This window comes from Leptopilina heterotoma, unplaced genomic scaffold (assembly GCF_015476425.1).
Source record: "Leptopilina heterotoma isolate Lh14 unplaced genomic scaffold, ASM1547642v1 Lhet_63, whole genome shotgun sequence".
In the NCBI taxonomy this organism is placed as follows: domain Eukaryota; kingdom Metazoa; phylum Arthropoda; class Insecta; order Hymenoptera; family Figitidae; genus Leptopilina; species Leptopilina heterotoma.
Genome location: NW_025111149.1, coordinates 3,845,423 through 3,862,258, shown reverse-complemented (window position 1 = coordinate 3,862,258; position 16,836 = coordinate 3,845,423). Strand labels below are relative to the sequence as shown.

At 21.4% G+C, this 16,836-nt stretch overlaps 1 protein-coding gene across 2 annotated transcripts in view; it reads left to right on the top strand.

The window, feature by feature from the left end:
- LOC122509853 (espin) overlaps window positions 1-16,836 on the top strand; it is a 40,620-nt gene that overhangs the window by 1,034 nt on the left and 22,750 nt on the right. Inside the window, exons 2-3 of one of the 2 annotated variants that reach the window (XM_043624134.1) lie at window positions 9,680-9,806; window positions 12,700-12,955. In XM_043624134.1, coding sequence (XP_043480069.1) covers window positions 9,720-9,806; window positions 12,700-12,955 — 343 coding nt within the window. In that variant the 5' untranslated portion in view covers window positions 9,680-9,719. The remainder of the gene's footprint in view (window positions 1-9,679; window positions 9,807-12,699; window positions 12,956-16,836) is intronic. The other variant, XM_043624135.1, reaches the window with a different exon arrangement.

Below are 16,836 nucleotides of genomic sequence, written 5' to 3'. Positions count from 1 at the left end.
GCCACCGACAAAGTAGATTTTCGGTCATAAAAAATAAAATTTCATATCGTATAAAGAAATATTGGATTGAGTTTCAGTAACAGAGTACCGGTTTTGCATGATTGTATATACTGAACTGTAAAGAGCGTTCTCAGGACGATAGAGTGCTTGTCAGTTATAAGATTTAAAGCGGAAGTGTTTTCAGACGTATGATTTTAAAGTAATTTCATCTTGATAAATTCCGTTCACCGCGGTCTATTATAGCATTTTGTTACTCTATATTTAATTCAAGAAAGAAATGTTTGCATTATTTTTGAAAATTGTTTCACATAACATGAGTTATTCGGAATCAAAATAATAATATAAATTTTTTTTTTTTGCCCATGATAACTAAAATTATCGATTAATTTTTTCAAACGAAAAATTATAATTTATTAGAATTAAACAGAAAGTTGATATTATCGTGAATGAAATATAGAATTAAAAAATGTTGATTGTTAAATAAAATAAATATCCTTAGAGAAATTACGTATTTTAATTACTAAATTTTTTTTTACTTTATATATTTTTTACTTTATCGTAAATCGTAAAACAAAAAAAAATTAATTTTAATTTTTTTAAATATTTTTATAGGAAAAATAAGTTCGTCTTTAAGTTAATAAATTAATACTCGTAGAACAAAGAATAGAAAATGACGAATTTCAATTATTAATTACATATTAATTAATAATCGAGTAAATAATATTTATAGAAAAATTATAAGTTCGAGCCTTTAAATTAATAAATTAATACTCGTAAAACGGGGAAAAATAAAAAATTACTATTTTAGTTATTGAAAATTAAAAAATAATATTTGGAAACGAATTTTGTCTTTATACTTTTATCAGGCAAAAGTTCACTTTCTTTTCAAGCACATTCAATCGTGCGTAAGGTAAAAGTTTCAGAATTTCTGCTTAATAAGTAAAATCCTTTGAAAGGCGATCAAAACAGGCGTGTTACACATTCTACGTAAATTATCTTTGTTCCGGAACAATAGTTTCATTTTGTCCTTCTGAGCCAGAAAACAATGTCTATGAAGTTCAATTTTAACTTTCTCTGCGTGATGATTGATATTTTATCATACAGAATCAATTTGTCGATTGTCAATATTTTCAATATTACATAGAATTTTATTCAGATAAGTCTCTGCTATTGTTTCAAATTTCTTGTTTTAAATTTCCTTCTGCGAATTTTTATTCGAATTTTTTTTCAAATTTCTTTTTTCCAATTTCTGGTTTAAAATTTCTTTTTTCGAATTGAAAAATTGAAACAAAAGAAAAAAAGAATCTTTCGAATTTCTTGTTTCAATTTTCTTTTTTTGAAAGAAATTATTTTGTTTGCGAACATTATTAAAAATTGATTTGAATTTGCAAATGTTAAACAAATTAAATAATTCTCTTCGAACATTGTAACTCACAATATTATTGTCCTGAACACGCAAAACGTAATTCAACGTTCAATTAGTTTCTCTTATCAGCATTGTCGATTTTTTCTCAGCAAATCCAGTTCCAATTGAATAACATTTCTTCTGTGTATACTTTAGATTAAAATAATTTCTATTTATTGACAATTTTTATTTTTTCAGTTAAATAAATTTCACATCGAATTTGTAATTTGGAAAATTAATCCAAAAAAACTCTTTTCGATAAAAATCGAGTAAAGAGTCATTTTTGGTACTTTTTCTATATTTTTCGTTGAATTCTTCGTTGATTCGTTTTTGTTTAATCGTTCACTAAATAAATATTAATATTAAATATTAATATAAATATTATAATATTTATTACTAAAATAGAGAAATGAGAGCAGTCCGTATGAAAATTGTCGCGTCCTCGCCAACATTTGCCATACAACTCGATTTCCATATCAGAAATTATTTACTTTATAAAAGCCATTAAGGAAATGAGCAGGTATGGATGAAACTTTTTAACTCACGCCTACACTATTCAGTATCACACTTTTTCTGTTCCATTTATTTTCATGTCGTGAGAACTGTGCAACGTTAAAAAGAATTATTATAAGCCTCTCAAGTTTCGCACTCTTCAACAAAACTGAAAAAAAACATTAAATAACAATGAGCATATGTCAATAGAATTTTGCTTATATAGAATTTCCCATTTCTGTATTTGACCCCAAGTCAAAAAAAACGGAAAAGAAAAAATAGCGAATCATTAGTGTCACCATCTAAAGAAAAATTTTTCCTCTTTTGGAAAAAAGACGTTTTTTTTCTTACAAAATATAAAAATATTTCTCAATAATTATATACCTTTTATATTCGAATTAGAGATGTTTAGCAAACACGAATAAAATATTAAGAAAAAAAGTAGACTACGTACTTTCTTTATTTTTCTGTATAATTTCTCATCGCGAATGTAAAAAATAGAAAAAAAAATTATTTGACGAGAAAAAAATGTGATTTCAAAATTAAAAATTTGAAAGGATCGAGTGAAGATGGAAATGGAAAAATAGAAAAAAAAACCGAGATCAAAGAATAAATAAGCGAAAAAGAAGGAATGTAATTTAATTTTGAAGATTTTTAAAAATACTGACCTGAAAAAATTAGTCCACAGATTTAAGTCCGACGTATTGTATATAAAATCGATTTTTGTCATATTTTTTCCATACAGGAAAAACTTGTAAATGTCAGTGTCTTTCCACGTGGCTTGGCACATTCTCAATACCGGACCACCGTAATAATAATATACCAGAGCGTGAAAGCAGCGAAATAACATCTGTTCTTGAAAATAATCATCTCTCTCGATCAGTTTTGATAATTCACCATTTTTTCTGTAACAAAAAAGAAAAATATTAGTCTACTATAGATATAAAATAGAATAAATTATTATAATGCGAATTAAATAAATCTATGATAAACAAATAGAATAAATCTACAATAAAAATAAATTCATGCAATATACAAATTAAATCTATAATAAAATAAGTTTATATAATATTAATTAAATAAATCCTATACTATATACTGAATCGAAATTCAGTATTTATTTTTTTTTTCGTTTCAGGCTTCGTACTCGATAATTAATTTTAAGAAAGGAGCAAAAAGTAGCTTAAAGACAGAAAAAAGGTAGTAAAAATTTAGCTAACGAAAAATTAAACTTGACGACTCAATTTTTTTTATAATTTCTTAATTATTACATTCAAAAATAGAATAATTTTTTAAAATAAATATTTAAATACCTATTTATTTTGTCTATAGGAATTAAAATATTTCAAATTATTTAAATGTAACGCATTTTTGAAATTTAACTATCTCTAAAAATTACAAAAGTAATTCTTTTATAATAAATTCAATCATTTTTTTGTTGAAATTTATAAATAAAATTATTTAAAACTTTAATCATTTTATTTTATTCAATTTTAAATCAAATCTTATTAGAAAGTTCAATTATTTAAATACCAAAATAAATAATTTATTGAATAATTGAATATTTCTTAAATTGGAATCTTATAAAGAACTTTATCAACATTTTTTAAAATAATTGAATTTTTACGAAGAATTGCATTAAAATTTTTGATAATAATTAAATTCATTCAAGAAATGTAATTAAAAATGAATTGAAAATAATTATTACATATACTCTATGAAACAAATATTATATCAAAATTTTTTAAATAATTGAATTTTATTCAAATTTTTAAGAATAATTGCGTTTTTAGCGGAATTAATTAAAAATTATATTAAAAATAATTGAAATCCTGCGATGAGTTTTATTATTTATGAAAATAATTGAATTTTTGTCACCGAACTTTAATGAAGTTTTAAAAATAATTGCATTCTCGAAAGGAATTTAAAAAAAATCTTTTTAAAGAAATGATTTTTTTCAAAAATTTTTATGAAAATTGGGTTTTAAATAATTGAATTCCTTTGAAAATTGTATATATTATTTATGAAAATAATTGAATTCTTTCAAAAATGTTATTAAAATTATATTGAAAACAATTCAATTATTATATAAAGAATTTCTTTAAAATTTTTTTAAATAATTGAATTCCTGAGAAAAATTTTATTTTTTTTAAAAATAATTGATTTTTTTCGAAAAATATTAGGAAAATTCTGTTTTAAATAATTGAATTTCTGTGAAAATTTTTTTATTTATAAAAATAATTGAATGTTTGCTAAGAATGTTATAAAAATTTTTTTTAAATTATTCAATTCATTTGGGAAATTTTTCTATTAAAATAGTAGATATTAAAAATCATTGAATTTTACGAAAAATTTGTGAAAATAATTGAATCGTTTTAAAGAATTTTATTAAAATTTTTTGAATTTTTTCCTATAACTTTATAAATTTTTTTAAATAATTTTTTTATTTCAACTGTTAACAAATTTAAAGTTGTGTAAATTCTCAAACATGGAAAAAGTAGAGGCTTTTAGTGTAACAAGTAAAAAAAAGTATCCAAATAGTAGCAAATCGTCAAAAAAGTAGTAAATAGTAGGTTTTAGTAGAAGAGTGCGAGGCCTGTTTATTTAGTAAAATGTCATTTTCCTAGTTTTGAAAACGTTCAAATAAACAAAATTTTTTTCTATTCAAATATTTTTCATAATTACTATACAAAAGAGAAAAACAATTAGAAACAATTTTCTCTTATTAAGAAATATTTTTAAAAAATATTTTTCAAAATTACTAGGTATAAAAAAAAAGAAAAGTAAATAAAATTGAACATTTACTTTCTTATAAATTGTATTTTAATTTACAAAATTATTTTTTTTTGTATATAAAAAAATACAAATTGGAAGAAGTAAAAAAAATGTTGTTTATTTGAAAGTTCGAAACTTCAGAAACTTGTAATATTAATCAATTACGAAATGGAATAGTTTTTTTTTCTGTAAAATTTTTGCAAAGTGAATTTTAGTTCACATTCACATTTCACTTTTTCAAAAGGAAATCGACAATTTTTTATATAAAAATGTTTAGAATACAAATTTGAATCTTAACAAAGAGAATATTGTCACTAGACTCGTTTCCTGTTTGACACAAACTAAAAAAAACAATTACAACATATATAATGCAATACCGTAGCTATAATTTTCTGTTCTAAATTTAAAAGCGACTGCAAAGTTCATAAATTATGGTTTTGGAGTTTTACTGCGGCGTATGCATTTTATTATTCAAGTTTTTATAACTTCAATTTATTTCATTATTCTTTATTTTCTATAAATAACTGCCTTGTGACTAAAGGAAACATTCTTGATTTTTCCCTTTTTTCTCTTCTATTTTCAATTTAAAATATTCCCTCGAGATATACTTTTCAGAAAAAAGAAAAAATGTGAAAAAATAATTTCCAAGTTGAAAATAAAGTAAATAAAAATTTAAGTAAATAAAATAAAAATATAAAAAGTTTATAAACAAATAAAATGATATAAAAATTTATTATGATCGTTAAATTCACTTTCGCTAATATGTGTGTATAATGTATAAAACAGTCAAGTGCGATTAATTTCGCTTATAACTTTCGTGTACACCAAAAGATCATTAAGTGAATTTTATCACGAGCAATAATTTTCGTGGTGTTTTCTAGTGAGCGAAAGTAAGAAAAAGATTTGTGCAAGTTGTCGCGTGTCAATGATCGTTGAACTGTTAAATCAAATTAAATGTGTTCACTCGCTGTGCCTGGGACAAAAAAAATTTATTCCCATTTTTCTCAAATTTTTCATCTCTTGAAATTTGTCTCATTTTTTAACTATACACTTTCTTTAATTTAGAAAAATATTAACTTTTTAGTTTTAGATTTAGTTAAAAATGATCTATTTTTTCGATAAAAGAAATTATATTATTTAAAACTTTTATTTAAATAATTATTTACTTTTGAACTGATAAATTTAAATTGACGCCTAATATTTTTATTTATTGTTTAAATAAACTGACATAGAAATAAAGAAATAAAATTTAACAAATTTATTTATAAATAAAAAATAAATTTAAATAAACAATAAAATTTAAATCAATAACTAAAAATAAAAAAATTATTTTCTATTTAAATATAGTAATTTAAATAATAAATAAAAATATTTTTACTTAAAAATCTAAATGAATTTAAAACTGAATTCCATTCCTTTCGCTTTCGTAAACAATTCTTTAAATTTGTTTAAAAAAATTGTCCCAAGGCAAAATAGTTGGAGTTTTTTTCTTTCATTTTTTTGCTTTTCTCTGTTATTATCTAGTACTTATTCGGAACTTGAAGTTTCTTTAACTCACTGAAAATTATGCATAACATTAAAATCGAGTTTGTTTCTATAAAGCAATTTCTTCAAGTTCCCAATATTAACTTGTTCTACAACAAATCATCAAAGTTCAACTGGTTTTATATTCGATCAATCACTCAATTTAATTACGAAATAAATCACTTTTATTTCTACATTGCGTATTGAAATTTTCAAAAAAAAGTTTATGTTCCGATTTACAAGATTAACCATTTTCATTGTCCCCTTTATTTATGTAAATAAATATAAATTCTCAAAAACTAAAGAATGTATACTTATATGCATTCGTTTTAGTATTTAAGTAATTTATTTAGTTATTTACAAAAATAAAATAAATAATAAAAAATAAAAATAAATAAGTAAATAAAATATAAGTAAAGTTATAGTAAAAAATTATTATTGAAAAATGAAAATTTAGATTTAAATATACAAATTCAAATTGAAATATTTTGTTCGTAATTCTTTTTTTCCAGTATTATGCAAATAGTAATTTATTTTAATTAACTAGAAAAGTACAATTAGAATAATTTCTAGTTTTGAAGCGAATATTTCGCAATTTTTACTGCATTTTCTTAGTGTTACAAAAAAATGTTATCAACTGATTTATTTGAATGTAAGTAAAAATTCTCAAAACTAAATTTTTGTAAAAAATAATACTAAACGTAATGTTACGTTATATGTTTCTAAAATTATGAGTCATGAACAAATATTTATATTATCCACAAGTTTTCAACGTTCAAATTAACGAAACATTGTAAATATTTCATTAAAAATATTTTTCAAAATTCCCGATTGCAATAAAAACATAAAAACAATAAAACATATATTTAACATTTAAAAACTTTATTTAATAAAATTTCCCAAAAAGATTCAAGTTTATTTAAAAAAAATTTTTTAATAACATTTTTTGAAAGAATTCAATTGTTTCCTAAAATTTCGACAAAAATTCTTCGAAACAATTCAATTATTTCCTAAAATTTTCATAAAATTCTGCGAAACTATTCAATTATTTTTATAAATAATTGTAAAATTCTTTTCAAAAATTAAATTATTTTTTATAAAATAATAATAAAATTCTTCTCAGGGTTTTAATTATTTTCAATATAATTTTAATAAAATTTTTCGAACGGGTTCAATTATTGTTTTAAAAATTTTAATGAAACTTTTTTAAAAATTCAATTATTCTCAAAAGTTTTGATAAAATTCTTTGTAAATTTCAATTAGTTTGAAGATTTTTAATCAAAATTATAACAAAAACAATATTGTAGATTCAAGAAATTTAAAGAAAATAAAAAAAAATTTAATTATTTATAAAAAGTCAAATAAAACCGTTTAACAGTATTTAATTTTCTATCAATAATTTTGATAAAATTATTAATTACAATTATTTATACACCTACATGATAACTTTAAAAACTTAAAAGAAATTTTCATAAAATTCAAATACTTTCCAAATTTTCAATAAAATCTATTAAAAAAAAACTCCATTATTTTCATAAAATTCTAATAAATTCTTCAAAACAATTCAATTATTTTTTGGAAGAATTTAATTATTTTCATAAATAATAAAATTCTTTGCTAGAATTCAATTATTTTTAATACAATTTTAATGAAATTTCTCGAAAAAATTAAATTATTTTCAATACAATTTTAATAAAATTTCTTAAAAAAATTAAATTATTTTCAAAAATTTTGATAAAATCCTTCCAAGAAATTTAAATATTATCAAATTTTTTGATAAATACTTCGCAAGAATTCTATAATTTCCAATACATTAATTTTGAAACTCAAAACGTTTAAAAAGAAAAATTAATTAAAAAGTTAGGAAACAAAAACTAACTTGCAACTGCGAATAGATTTCCAGAATAAAACGATTATTAAAATATATATGTTCAAAATTTTAGGATCATATTTAAATTAGTAAAATTTTCTACTAAAAACTTTGGCAAAGAATTTAAAAGTAGTAAAGGAAATTGTAAAATTTTACTAAAAATTAGTGAAATTAACTTGAATGTTACATTTAGAAACTTTAATAATTTTTTCCGTTGTGACGCAATATTTTTCTAATAAAATTATTTTTATTTTAAGAAGAAATAAATAAATTTCGTTCACTTGAATGTTTATAGATCTTTAGAAATATAATTATGTATTGATCTAAAAGGTAATATTTAAATTTAATTTAATTAATTGTAATAAGTATTTTAATTTAATTAAATTAATTTTAATAAGTATTTTAATTTAATTTAATTTATTTTAATATCTACCTACTTTAATATTATTTGCTCCTAATTTAATTTGTTATTAAAATAAATAGAATATTTAAGAATCTTAGCATTAATAATGGAAAATTGTTAATTTGAAATTAATTTGAAAATGATGATCGAACATCAAACACAGATGTTTATTGATGATGAAATTTGTTTCTCTTCTTTTTGATACGCGTTAAAATAAAGTGAAGAAAGTATATTAAAAACTTTCGTATTTTTTGAGGCAATACCTTTCATTTAACAAGGTAGACATTAGATTAGAATACACCTAAATAAATCAGAATGAATTGCTAATTACGAAACGTTGGTCGTACAAGAGCATGCCGTTCATTGGTATTCAAATTCTAATTACTTCCTTCGCATAGAAAGTTAACGTGGATGAACATAGTGGATAATTGCTTTAGACGCGCGAAAGCGTCCAGTCTTGCACGAAACTGACGCCGGCCATCGTTTCAACGATCGTGGACGCGAAATTACAAGATATCTTGTAAATTGTTTTGATACGGTTCGCTTTGCACCGTTTTGTATACTTTGATTCGATCATCAAAACACTATATTCACGCAATCTCCAAAGATATAGATTACTCCATTTTTTCCATTTTTTGTTTTTTAATTCACATTTTCACTTTTCTGGTAACGATAGGTGGTTTAAATCGATAGCAAATTCATTTCCTTTTTAGTTTAAAAAATTCCATAATTCTTTGTATATAAAATTTGTCTTCTCTCTCTGATTTTTTCATTTTTCTTTCATTTTTTCTCGATTTTCGAATTCCATAAATCTTTCTCGCAGTTAAGTTCTTTTTTTGGTCAGTTCTTTCTCGCAAATAATGAAATCCAATATATTCGATGTAAGCAAAATTCTTTTGAAGAAATAAAAGAGTTAAGTTGGCTAAATATTCTTCGCTTACTTCCGCAATGATATTACATTTCTGAGAATATTCTCAAAAATGGATCAAGTGCTCCAATTTCCACCGCGCCTTTCTGTTGCAATTAACAATAAATATAAAATACTTTTTAATGTGGATAAAAATTGTAATACCTCTTCTTTATCTTCTTCTTTTTCTTCAGTGGATTCTAATTTTCTTTTTTGCTTGAAATCGTTCTTCCGTCTCATCTGAAAAATAAAAAAAAAAGTCAATTAACGTCTCAATAAACGTAATTAATTTTTTCTTTTCAGCTAGAGGTAGACAATAAGAGCGGCAAATGGTTCTTAAAGAATGGAAAGGGATCGGCGAGGATCGGAATATTTTGAAAATATGAGCGAGACAACGTCTTGCAGCTGTTTAACGAGTTCCGTTGAAAAGGTGCTTTTTCACGCAAATACGAATCAATTGTACAAAGCAAATTTTAATTGAAAAGCAAATAAAATCCAATAGCAAATAAAAATAGAAAATAAAACTAAATAGCAAATAAAAATAGCTAATAAAGTCAAATAGTAAATAAATGTTAGAAAATAAAGTCAATTAGCAAATAAAAATAGAAAATAAAATCAAATAGCAAACAAAAATAGAAAATAAATTCAAATATAAAGTAAAAATAGAAAATAAAGTCAAATAGCAAATATAATTATGTATACTAATAAATTCAAATATCAAGTAAAAATAAAAAATAAAGTCAAATAGCAAATAAAAATACTAATAAATTCAAATATCAAGTAAAAATAGAAAATAAAGTCAAATAGCAAATAAAAATAGAAAATAAAGTCAAATAGGAAATAAAAATAGGAAACAAAGTCAAATAGCTAATAAAATCAAACAGAAAACAAAAATAGCTAATAAACTCAAATCACAAATAAAAATATCGAAAAAAGTCAAATAACAATAGAAAATATAATTTTCTCTGATAAAAAATAAAAAATTGAATTCAATATCACAAAATTTGTATAGAAACATTTCAAACAGAAGTCAGTGCCCAAAAAAAGGAAATGTTAAAAAAAGAAACAAAAAAGCAAATAACTTTCTAAAAGTCCGACAAACAAAATAGAAAGTTGTTTGCGTTTTTTATTTTGATCAAATTTGAATCTTTTTTTTAAACATAGACATTTTTTTCTCTTTTTTTCGTAAAACATAAATTACAATCGAACCGAAAAAAAAATTGTTTTACAAATTGATAATTATTTTATTGTATAATAATAATCAAGAAATTCTGTCATTCCGTGAAGTTAGAACTTTTTGATTCCAAATTGTTTTACAGCTCAAATTGTCATGTCAAAAGGTTCAAAATTAATTTTGTAAATGGATTGATTAGTGTTTTAGTGAAATTAATTCATACATAATTTTGAGAATAACAGAATTTCCACAGGGTAGGAAAATAAGTAAAGAAAGGAAATTTTATTCAAAATATTAAAAAAAATATCAAATTATTGAAAATCTGAAATAGTCTATGAATTTTCTTTCTCAAATTGAAAAAAAATCTATAATTGAATTCTCGTCACACTTTTTGACAAGAATTGATTTGAAAAATAATTTCAGTTCAAATTGTAAAAAATATTTGAAAAATTACAAATTTTAATTAGAAATTAAATTTTTTACCTATTATTTTAAATAATTTAATTTTCGTCGAACTTTTTGCCAAGAATTGATTTGAAATAGAATTTCATTTAAAATTTTAGAAAATATTTGATAGATTGGAAAAATTACAAATTTTAATTAGAATTTAAATTTTTGTATTTAAATAATTGAATTCTCGTCAAACTTTTTGACAAGAATTGATTTGAAAATGAATTTCAGTTCAAATTTTAGAAAATATTTGATAGATTGGAAAAATTGCAAATTTTAATCAAAAATTAAATTTTTGTATTTAAATAATTGAATTCTCGTCAAACTTTTTGACAAGAATTGATTTGAAAATAAATTTCAGTTCAAATTTTAGAAAAATTGGAAATATTGCAAATATTAATAGGAAATTAAATTTTTAGAAATAATTAAATTTCAAAAGATTTTACATTGAAAGTATTTTGAATATTTATTAAACAAAAATTAATTAATTAATTTAATTTGTTTAACAATTTTAAACAAAAATTACATCTAAACTAAAAATTAATTAAATTTGAAAAATTTTATTTAGAAATTCTTAATAAATTTTAATATTTTTTTTAAATTAATATTTTTTTAAAATTAGTTGAATTCCCGAAAATAATTTTAAAAAATTGAAAAAATAGGAAATTTTTTCAAATTTGATTAAAATAAATTTTATATTTTAAAGAATTATATTTTCTCATGCTTTAAAAAATTATTTAAAAATATTATTGTATTTTTTTAAGAATTGTAACTAAAAATTGGAAAATAGTGAAATTTTACAAAAAAAATTTCTAAGCATTTAATTATCGTTGAATTCTAACAATTGAATTAAAAAAATTACAGTTAAAATTTTGAATAATAATTGAATATTAGAAACGTTTTAACAGATATAAATATTATTTACCTTTAAAAATTATTAAATTTTTAAATAAATTTATTTCAAAAATTCGAAGAAATTATTAAACTTTTGAATAAATTTAATTTAAAAATTGTAAGAAATTATTAAATTTTTGAATAAATTTAATTCAATGATTCTAAAAAATATTTGATTTTTGGAAAAATTGCTGTTGTAATTTTTAAAAATAATTAAATTTAAAAAATTTTTAGGTACATTGCGAAATTATTTGAAATTTCAATTAAAATAAATACCTATAAATAAGTTTTTTAATATTTGTTTAACAAAAATTATTGAAGTTTTAAATAATTTAATTCAGATATTATAAAAAAATTTAGTCTTTTAAAAAATCGTGATTAAAATGTTTTTTAAGTTAATTGAATCCGCGAATATAATTTTAAAAATTGAATCAATTAAAAATTTCGTCAAATTTCATTGAAATAAATTTTATGTTTGAAAGAATTGGAAATTGGAAAAATTAGAAATAATTTTCTAATTGCAAAATTAGAGAACTGAAAAATTGAAAAAATTAGAAATAATTTTTCAATTGCAAAATTAGAGAATTGAAAAATTGGCAAAATTAGAAATAAGTTTTAAATCGCAAAATTAGAGAATTGAAAAATTGGAAAAGTTAGAAATAATTTTTTAATTGAAAAATTTGGAAAAATTAGAAATAATTTTTCAATTGCAACAATTCGAAAAATTAGAAATAATTTTTCAATATTGCAAAAATTGTAAAAACGAAAAATTTGTGACAAAAATATTGTCATTGTTTGTTTACAGTGCTCGTTACGCAGCTGTAGTATGTTTCAAGAGCCATTCTTCCTGCATCCGCCGAGCACAAGGCCACGTGATGGGATTTACATAAATCCAATGAGCGCATTTATTGAGCCACAAAAAGCAAAGGAAACTGAATCATTTTATCTTCATAGTCCAAACGATCTTGTTTACACGAGGATCACACAAATATTTGGTGACACGCAAAAATCACGCAATGGCGAACGAAATATCATCCAGAGGAAAGATGAAACTTTAACAGGTAAGTGGAACGTCCCAGATATTAGCTACTCCGTTAACGCCGCTGCTTACCTGCTGCTGATTCCGCTGATGTTTCTCTTCTCCTCCAACATAAAAACGACCTCGATTCACTCAATCATGCTCGATCAGGGATTCAGAATACTATCGAAAAAAAGAATCTGCAATAAAAATTCAAATTACCATTCTTCGTTTCGCCATGTAACATAAATTATATGTATTTTTATGCTATAATTAAATCTTTTTTACTTTTCATTTTCCATTGAATTTTTTCATCATATTTTTTATTACATTTATTATATTATTTATTTTTTCTTAATAAAATGTTTAAATATTTCAAATTTTGCCAAAAGAAAATGAACCAATAGAATATTTTTTGAATTTAAAGTAATTATTTTTTAGAGTGAATTAAAAATCTTTTGGAATAAAATGTTTTAACATTTCAAAGTTAGCAAATAAGAAACGAAAATGTACAAATAAATATTTTCTAAATTAGTTTCTAAAATTCTAAATATAAAGTAATTATTTTTTTGAAAGAAAATTTTCAAATTTCAAAGTTTCAAAGTTTGCAAATAGAAAAAGACACTGAACAAATAATATAGTTTTTAAATTAAAATTTTTTTTGGATTTACCGAGTTGACCTTCTTGACAAACGCCAATTCCTCCTGTTCGAGAAAATCATTTCGCAAGAAAATTTATTTCGCCATCGATAACTTGAAATCATTCATCAATTCCCTAATTGCCAGATATTAAAGAATGACGATTGTCGTCTAGGTAATAATTTCAGAAATTTCAATAAAAATTCTGCACGAAGATGAAAAGATTATTTCTGTAATCAAATATTGAAAAAAGATTTTTTTGATGGAAAAAAGTGTTTGAATCACTTTTACAGGGCTCGAACCAGTGGAAGTATTTGAAAATACGGACTTTACGGACCAAAAATTAAAAATTATGGACCAATTACTGACAAAAATATAATCAGTCCGAGTCCAATTAGAGAACATTTTACTTAAAACTATAAATCAAATTTTTTCATAATTTCAATTCAATTCTTATTATCGCGAGTTTTTAACTAAAATTCTTCTTTAAATCAATTATCTGTATTAATTTTTAATAATTTTTGAAAAAGTTCTTTGAGAATTTTCAAATCCATTTGTTTACAATTCAATTTTACAGAAATTTCCATTATTTGAAAATCTTTCAATTAAATAGTTATAAAATAAAAACTTCAAATAATTTCCAAAAAAAATTCAATTAAACTTTTTCAAAAATATTAATTCTACAGAATTATTAGTTAAAAGTATGAAAAATTAAGATTTCCAAAGATTTTAATTTGAAACCTTTACAAAATTAAATTTAATATTCAATTATTATCTAAAATTTAAACTGTAATCAATTTTTAAATCAATTTTTATTTGAAAATTCTACGAGAATTCAATTATTTAAATATAAAACTAAATAATTTATTGAATAATTGAATTCTCATAAAAAATTTTATCAAAATTTTTTTAAATAATTGAATAACTGCGAAGAAATTTATAAAAAATATTGGTAAATAATTGAATTCCTTTCAAATTTCTATGATTTATAAAAATAATTAAATGTTTGCGTAAAATTTTCTTAAGTATTTTTTTTTTAAATAATATTGAATTTTTTTGGAAAATTTTAATAAAATAGTAAATATTAAAAATCATCGAATTGAGGAAAACTTTTGAAAATAATTGAAATTTTGACAAAAATTTTATTAAAATTTTTGAAAATAATTGAATTTTGCAGAAAAATTTTATTGTTTATAAAGATAATTGAATTTCTGCAATCATTTATAATTTCTCCAAAATACAATTTTTTTTAGTGTTTTTAACTAAAATTCTGTTTAAAATTCATTATTTTTAATAATTAAATAATTAATACCTATATGTATTAAAAAGTCAAGTAATTTCAGAACAATTGTAATTAAAATTTTCAATAAAATTAGTTTAACAGAATTTTGAAATACGGTATGAAAAATTCAGATTTTCAAAGATTTTAATTTGAAACCTTTTCAAAATTCAATTATTTCTAAAAATTCATGCTATAATGCTTTTAACATTCAATTATTATCTAAAATTTTAACTAAAATTAATTTTTCTCAGTTTTTATCAAAAATTTCTACGAGAATTCATTTATTTAAAATTTTAAAAATTTATTGAATAATTGAATGTTTCTTAAAATTGAATTTTTATAAAGAATTTTATCAGCAAATTTTTAAATAATTGAATTCTTTTGACAAATTTTAATAAAAATTTTATGAATAATTACATTTTTCAAGGAATTTGATAAAAATTGTGTTAAAAATAATTGAAATTCTGCAATGAGTTTTATTATTTATGAAAATAATATTTGAATTTTTATGAAAATTCTATTACCTATTTATAAAAAATAATTAAATGTTTGTGTAGAATTTTATTAAATTTTTTTTTTAATTAATTGAATTCTATTTAAAAAATTTTTGAAAATAATTGACCTTTACTGGATTTACGAACCGAGTTCGAGCCCTGCTTTTATTAAAAAGAGAGAAAGAAAGAAAAGAGTTTAACGAATTTTATCGAAATCTTAATTTAGAGAGAGATTCGCATGCATATTTCCACATGGCTAAGTTTGCGTTTCATTATTTCCTCAAGGTAATCTTAAATCTTGTCCATCTCAACTAAAACCTACACAATTTAGTTAAAGCTCAAAGGAATTGAATAGATGAATAGGAAATAACAAAGTAGACTCTACTTACATTCCATAACAAACTTCAAGAGTCCAGAGTTTCTCTCTCGAGACAACAAGCCAACCTGACAGATTAGATCGCTTAACAAGTGTCTAAATAAACGATACTAATTTATGATAAAATATTCTAAACACTTTTAATATTGACATCAAACGCAGCTAGTTAATTAAAAATCAAAATATAAATAACGAAAATTCAATTATTATTCGTACAATGAAAAAATTCAAAAAAAAATTGTACGAAACTAAGTTTTTTAATTCGAAACAATTTTTTTAACAACCAAATTTTGTATTTTGTCCCAATATTTGGAAGAAATGTCGAAAAAGTGACAATTTTTAAGATGAAAAAAGTCGCCTTTTTTTAACAACCAAATATTGTATTTTATCCAAAAATTTGGAAGAAAAGTTGGAATGCGAGTCATTCATCTCGATCAAATGACAGCCTGGAGATGAGAAAGAATATAATTGCAAGAATCGAATAACAAACAATTTTTTTCTATAGAATTAAAAACGTTATTTTACTTAGTAACGTTGAATCTTAAAAGAAAAAGTTCTATGAATATCAACATGTCAAATTTAGAAAATCCGGACAATGAATCCTCTCAAGAATTACCTATTAGCAAAACAGAAACGTAGTTTTCTAAATATTAATATGCAAATTAGCATCAAGAGTGATAATCGGAAGTGAAATTGTCTTTCTCTGAAATATGGAATCGATGGACAGTCACTGTTTTTACATTCGATAATAACTCATTTCTTTTGATAAAATATAAATCCAGGCCTCGGAACGACTTTAAGGCGCAAAGATTTTTTTATTTTATTTTGTATTTCTCTGATTTTCCCTTTTCACTGATTTCTAAATTCAATTATTCGAAGCTTGAATAATTTTATTAAATAAATATTTAAATTATACAGAAGTATTTAAATATTTATTTAATAAATTTCTTTTTCCACGGGAAATAAAATTTAAAAAATTCCAATTTAAAACCTTTTCAAATTTAATAATTTCTAAAAATTACAATTATAACCCTTTCAAAATTTTTTTAATTATTAAGATAGAATATTTTCAAAAAAGTATTATGTATAAAGAAAATCCTAAAATTAATTTTTTCAAAATATTTTTCAATAATT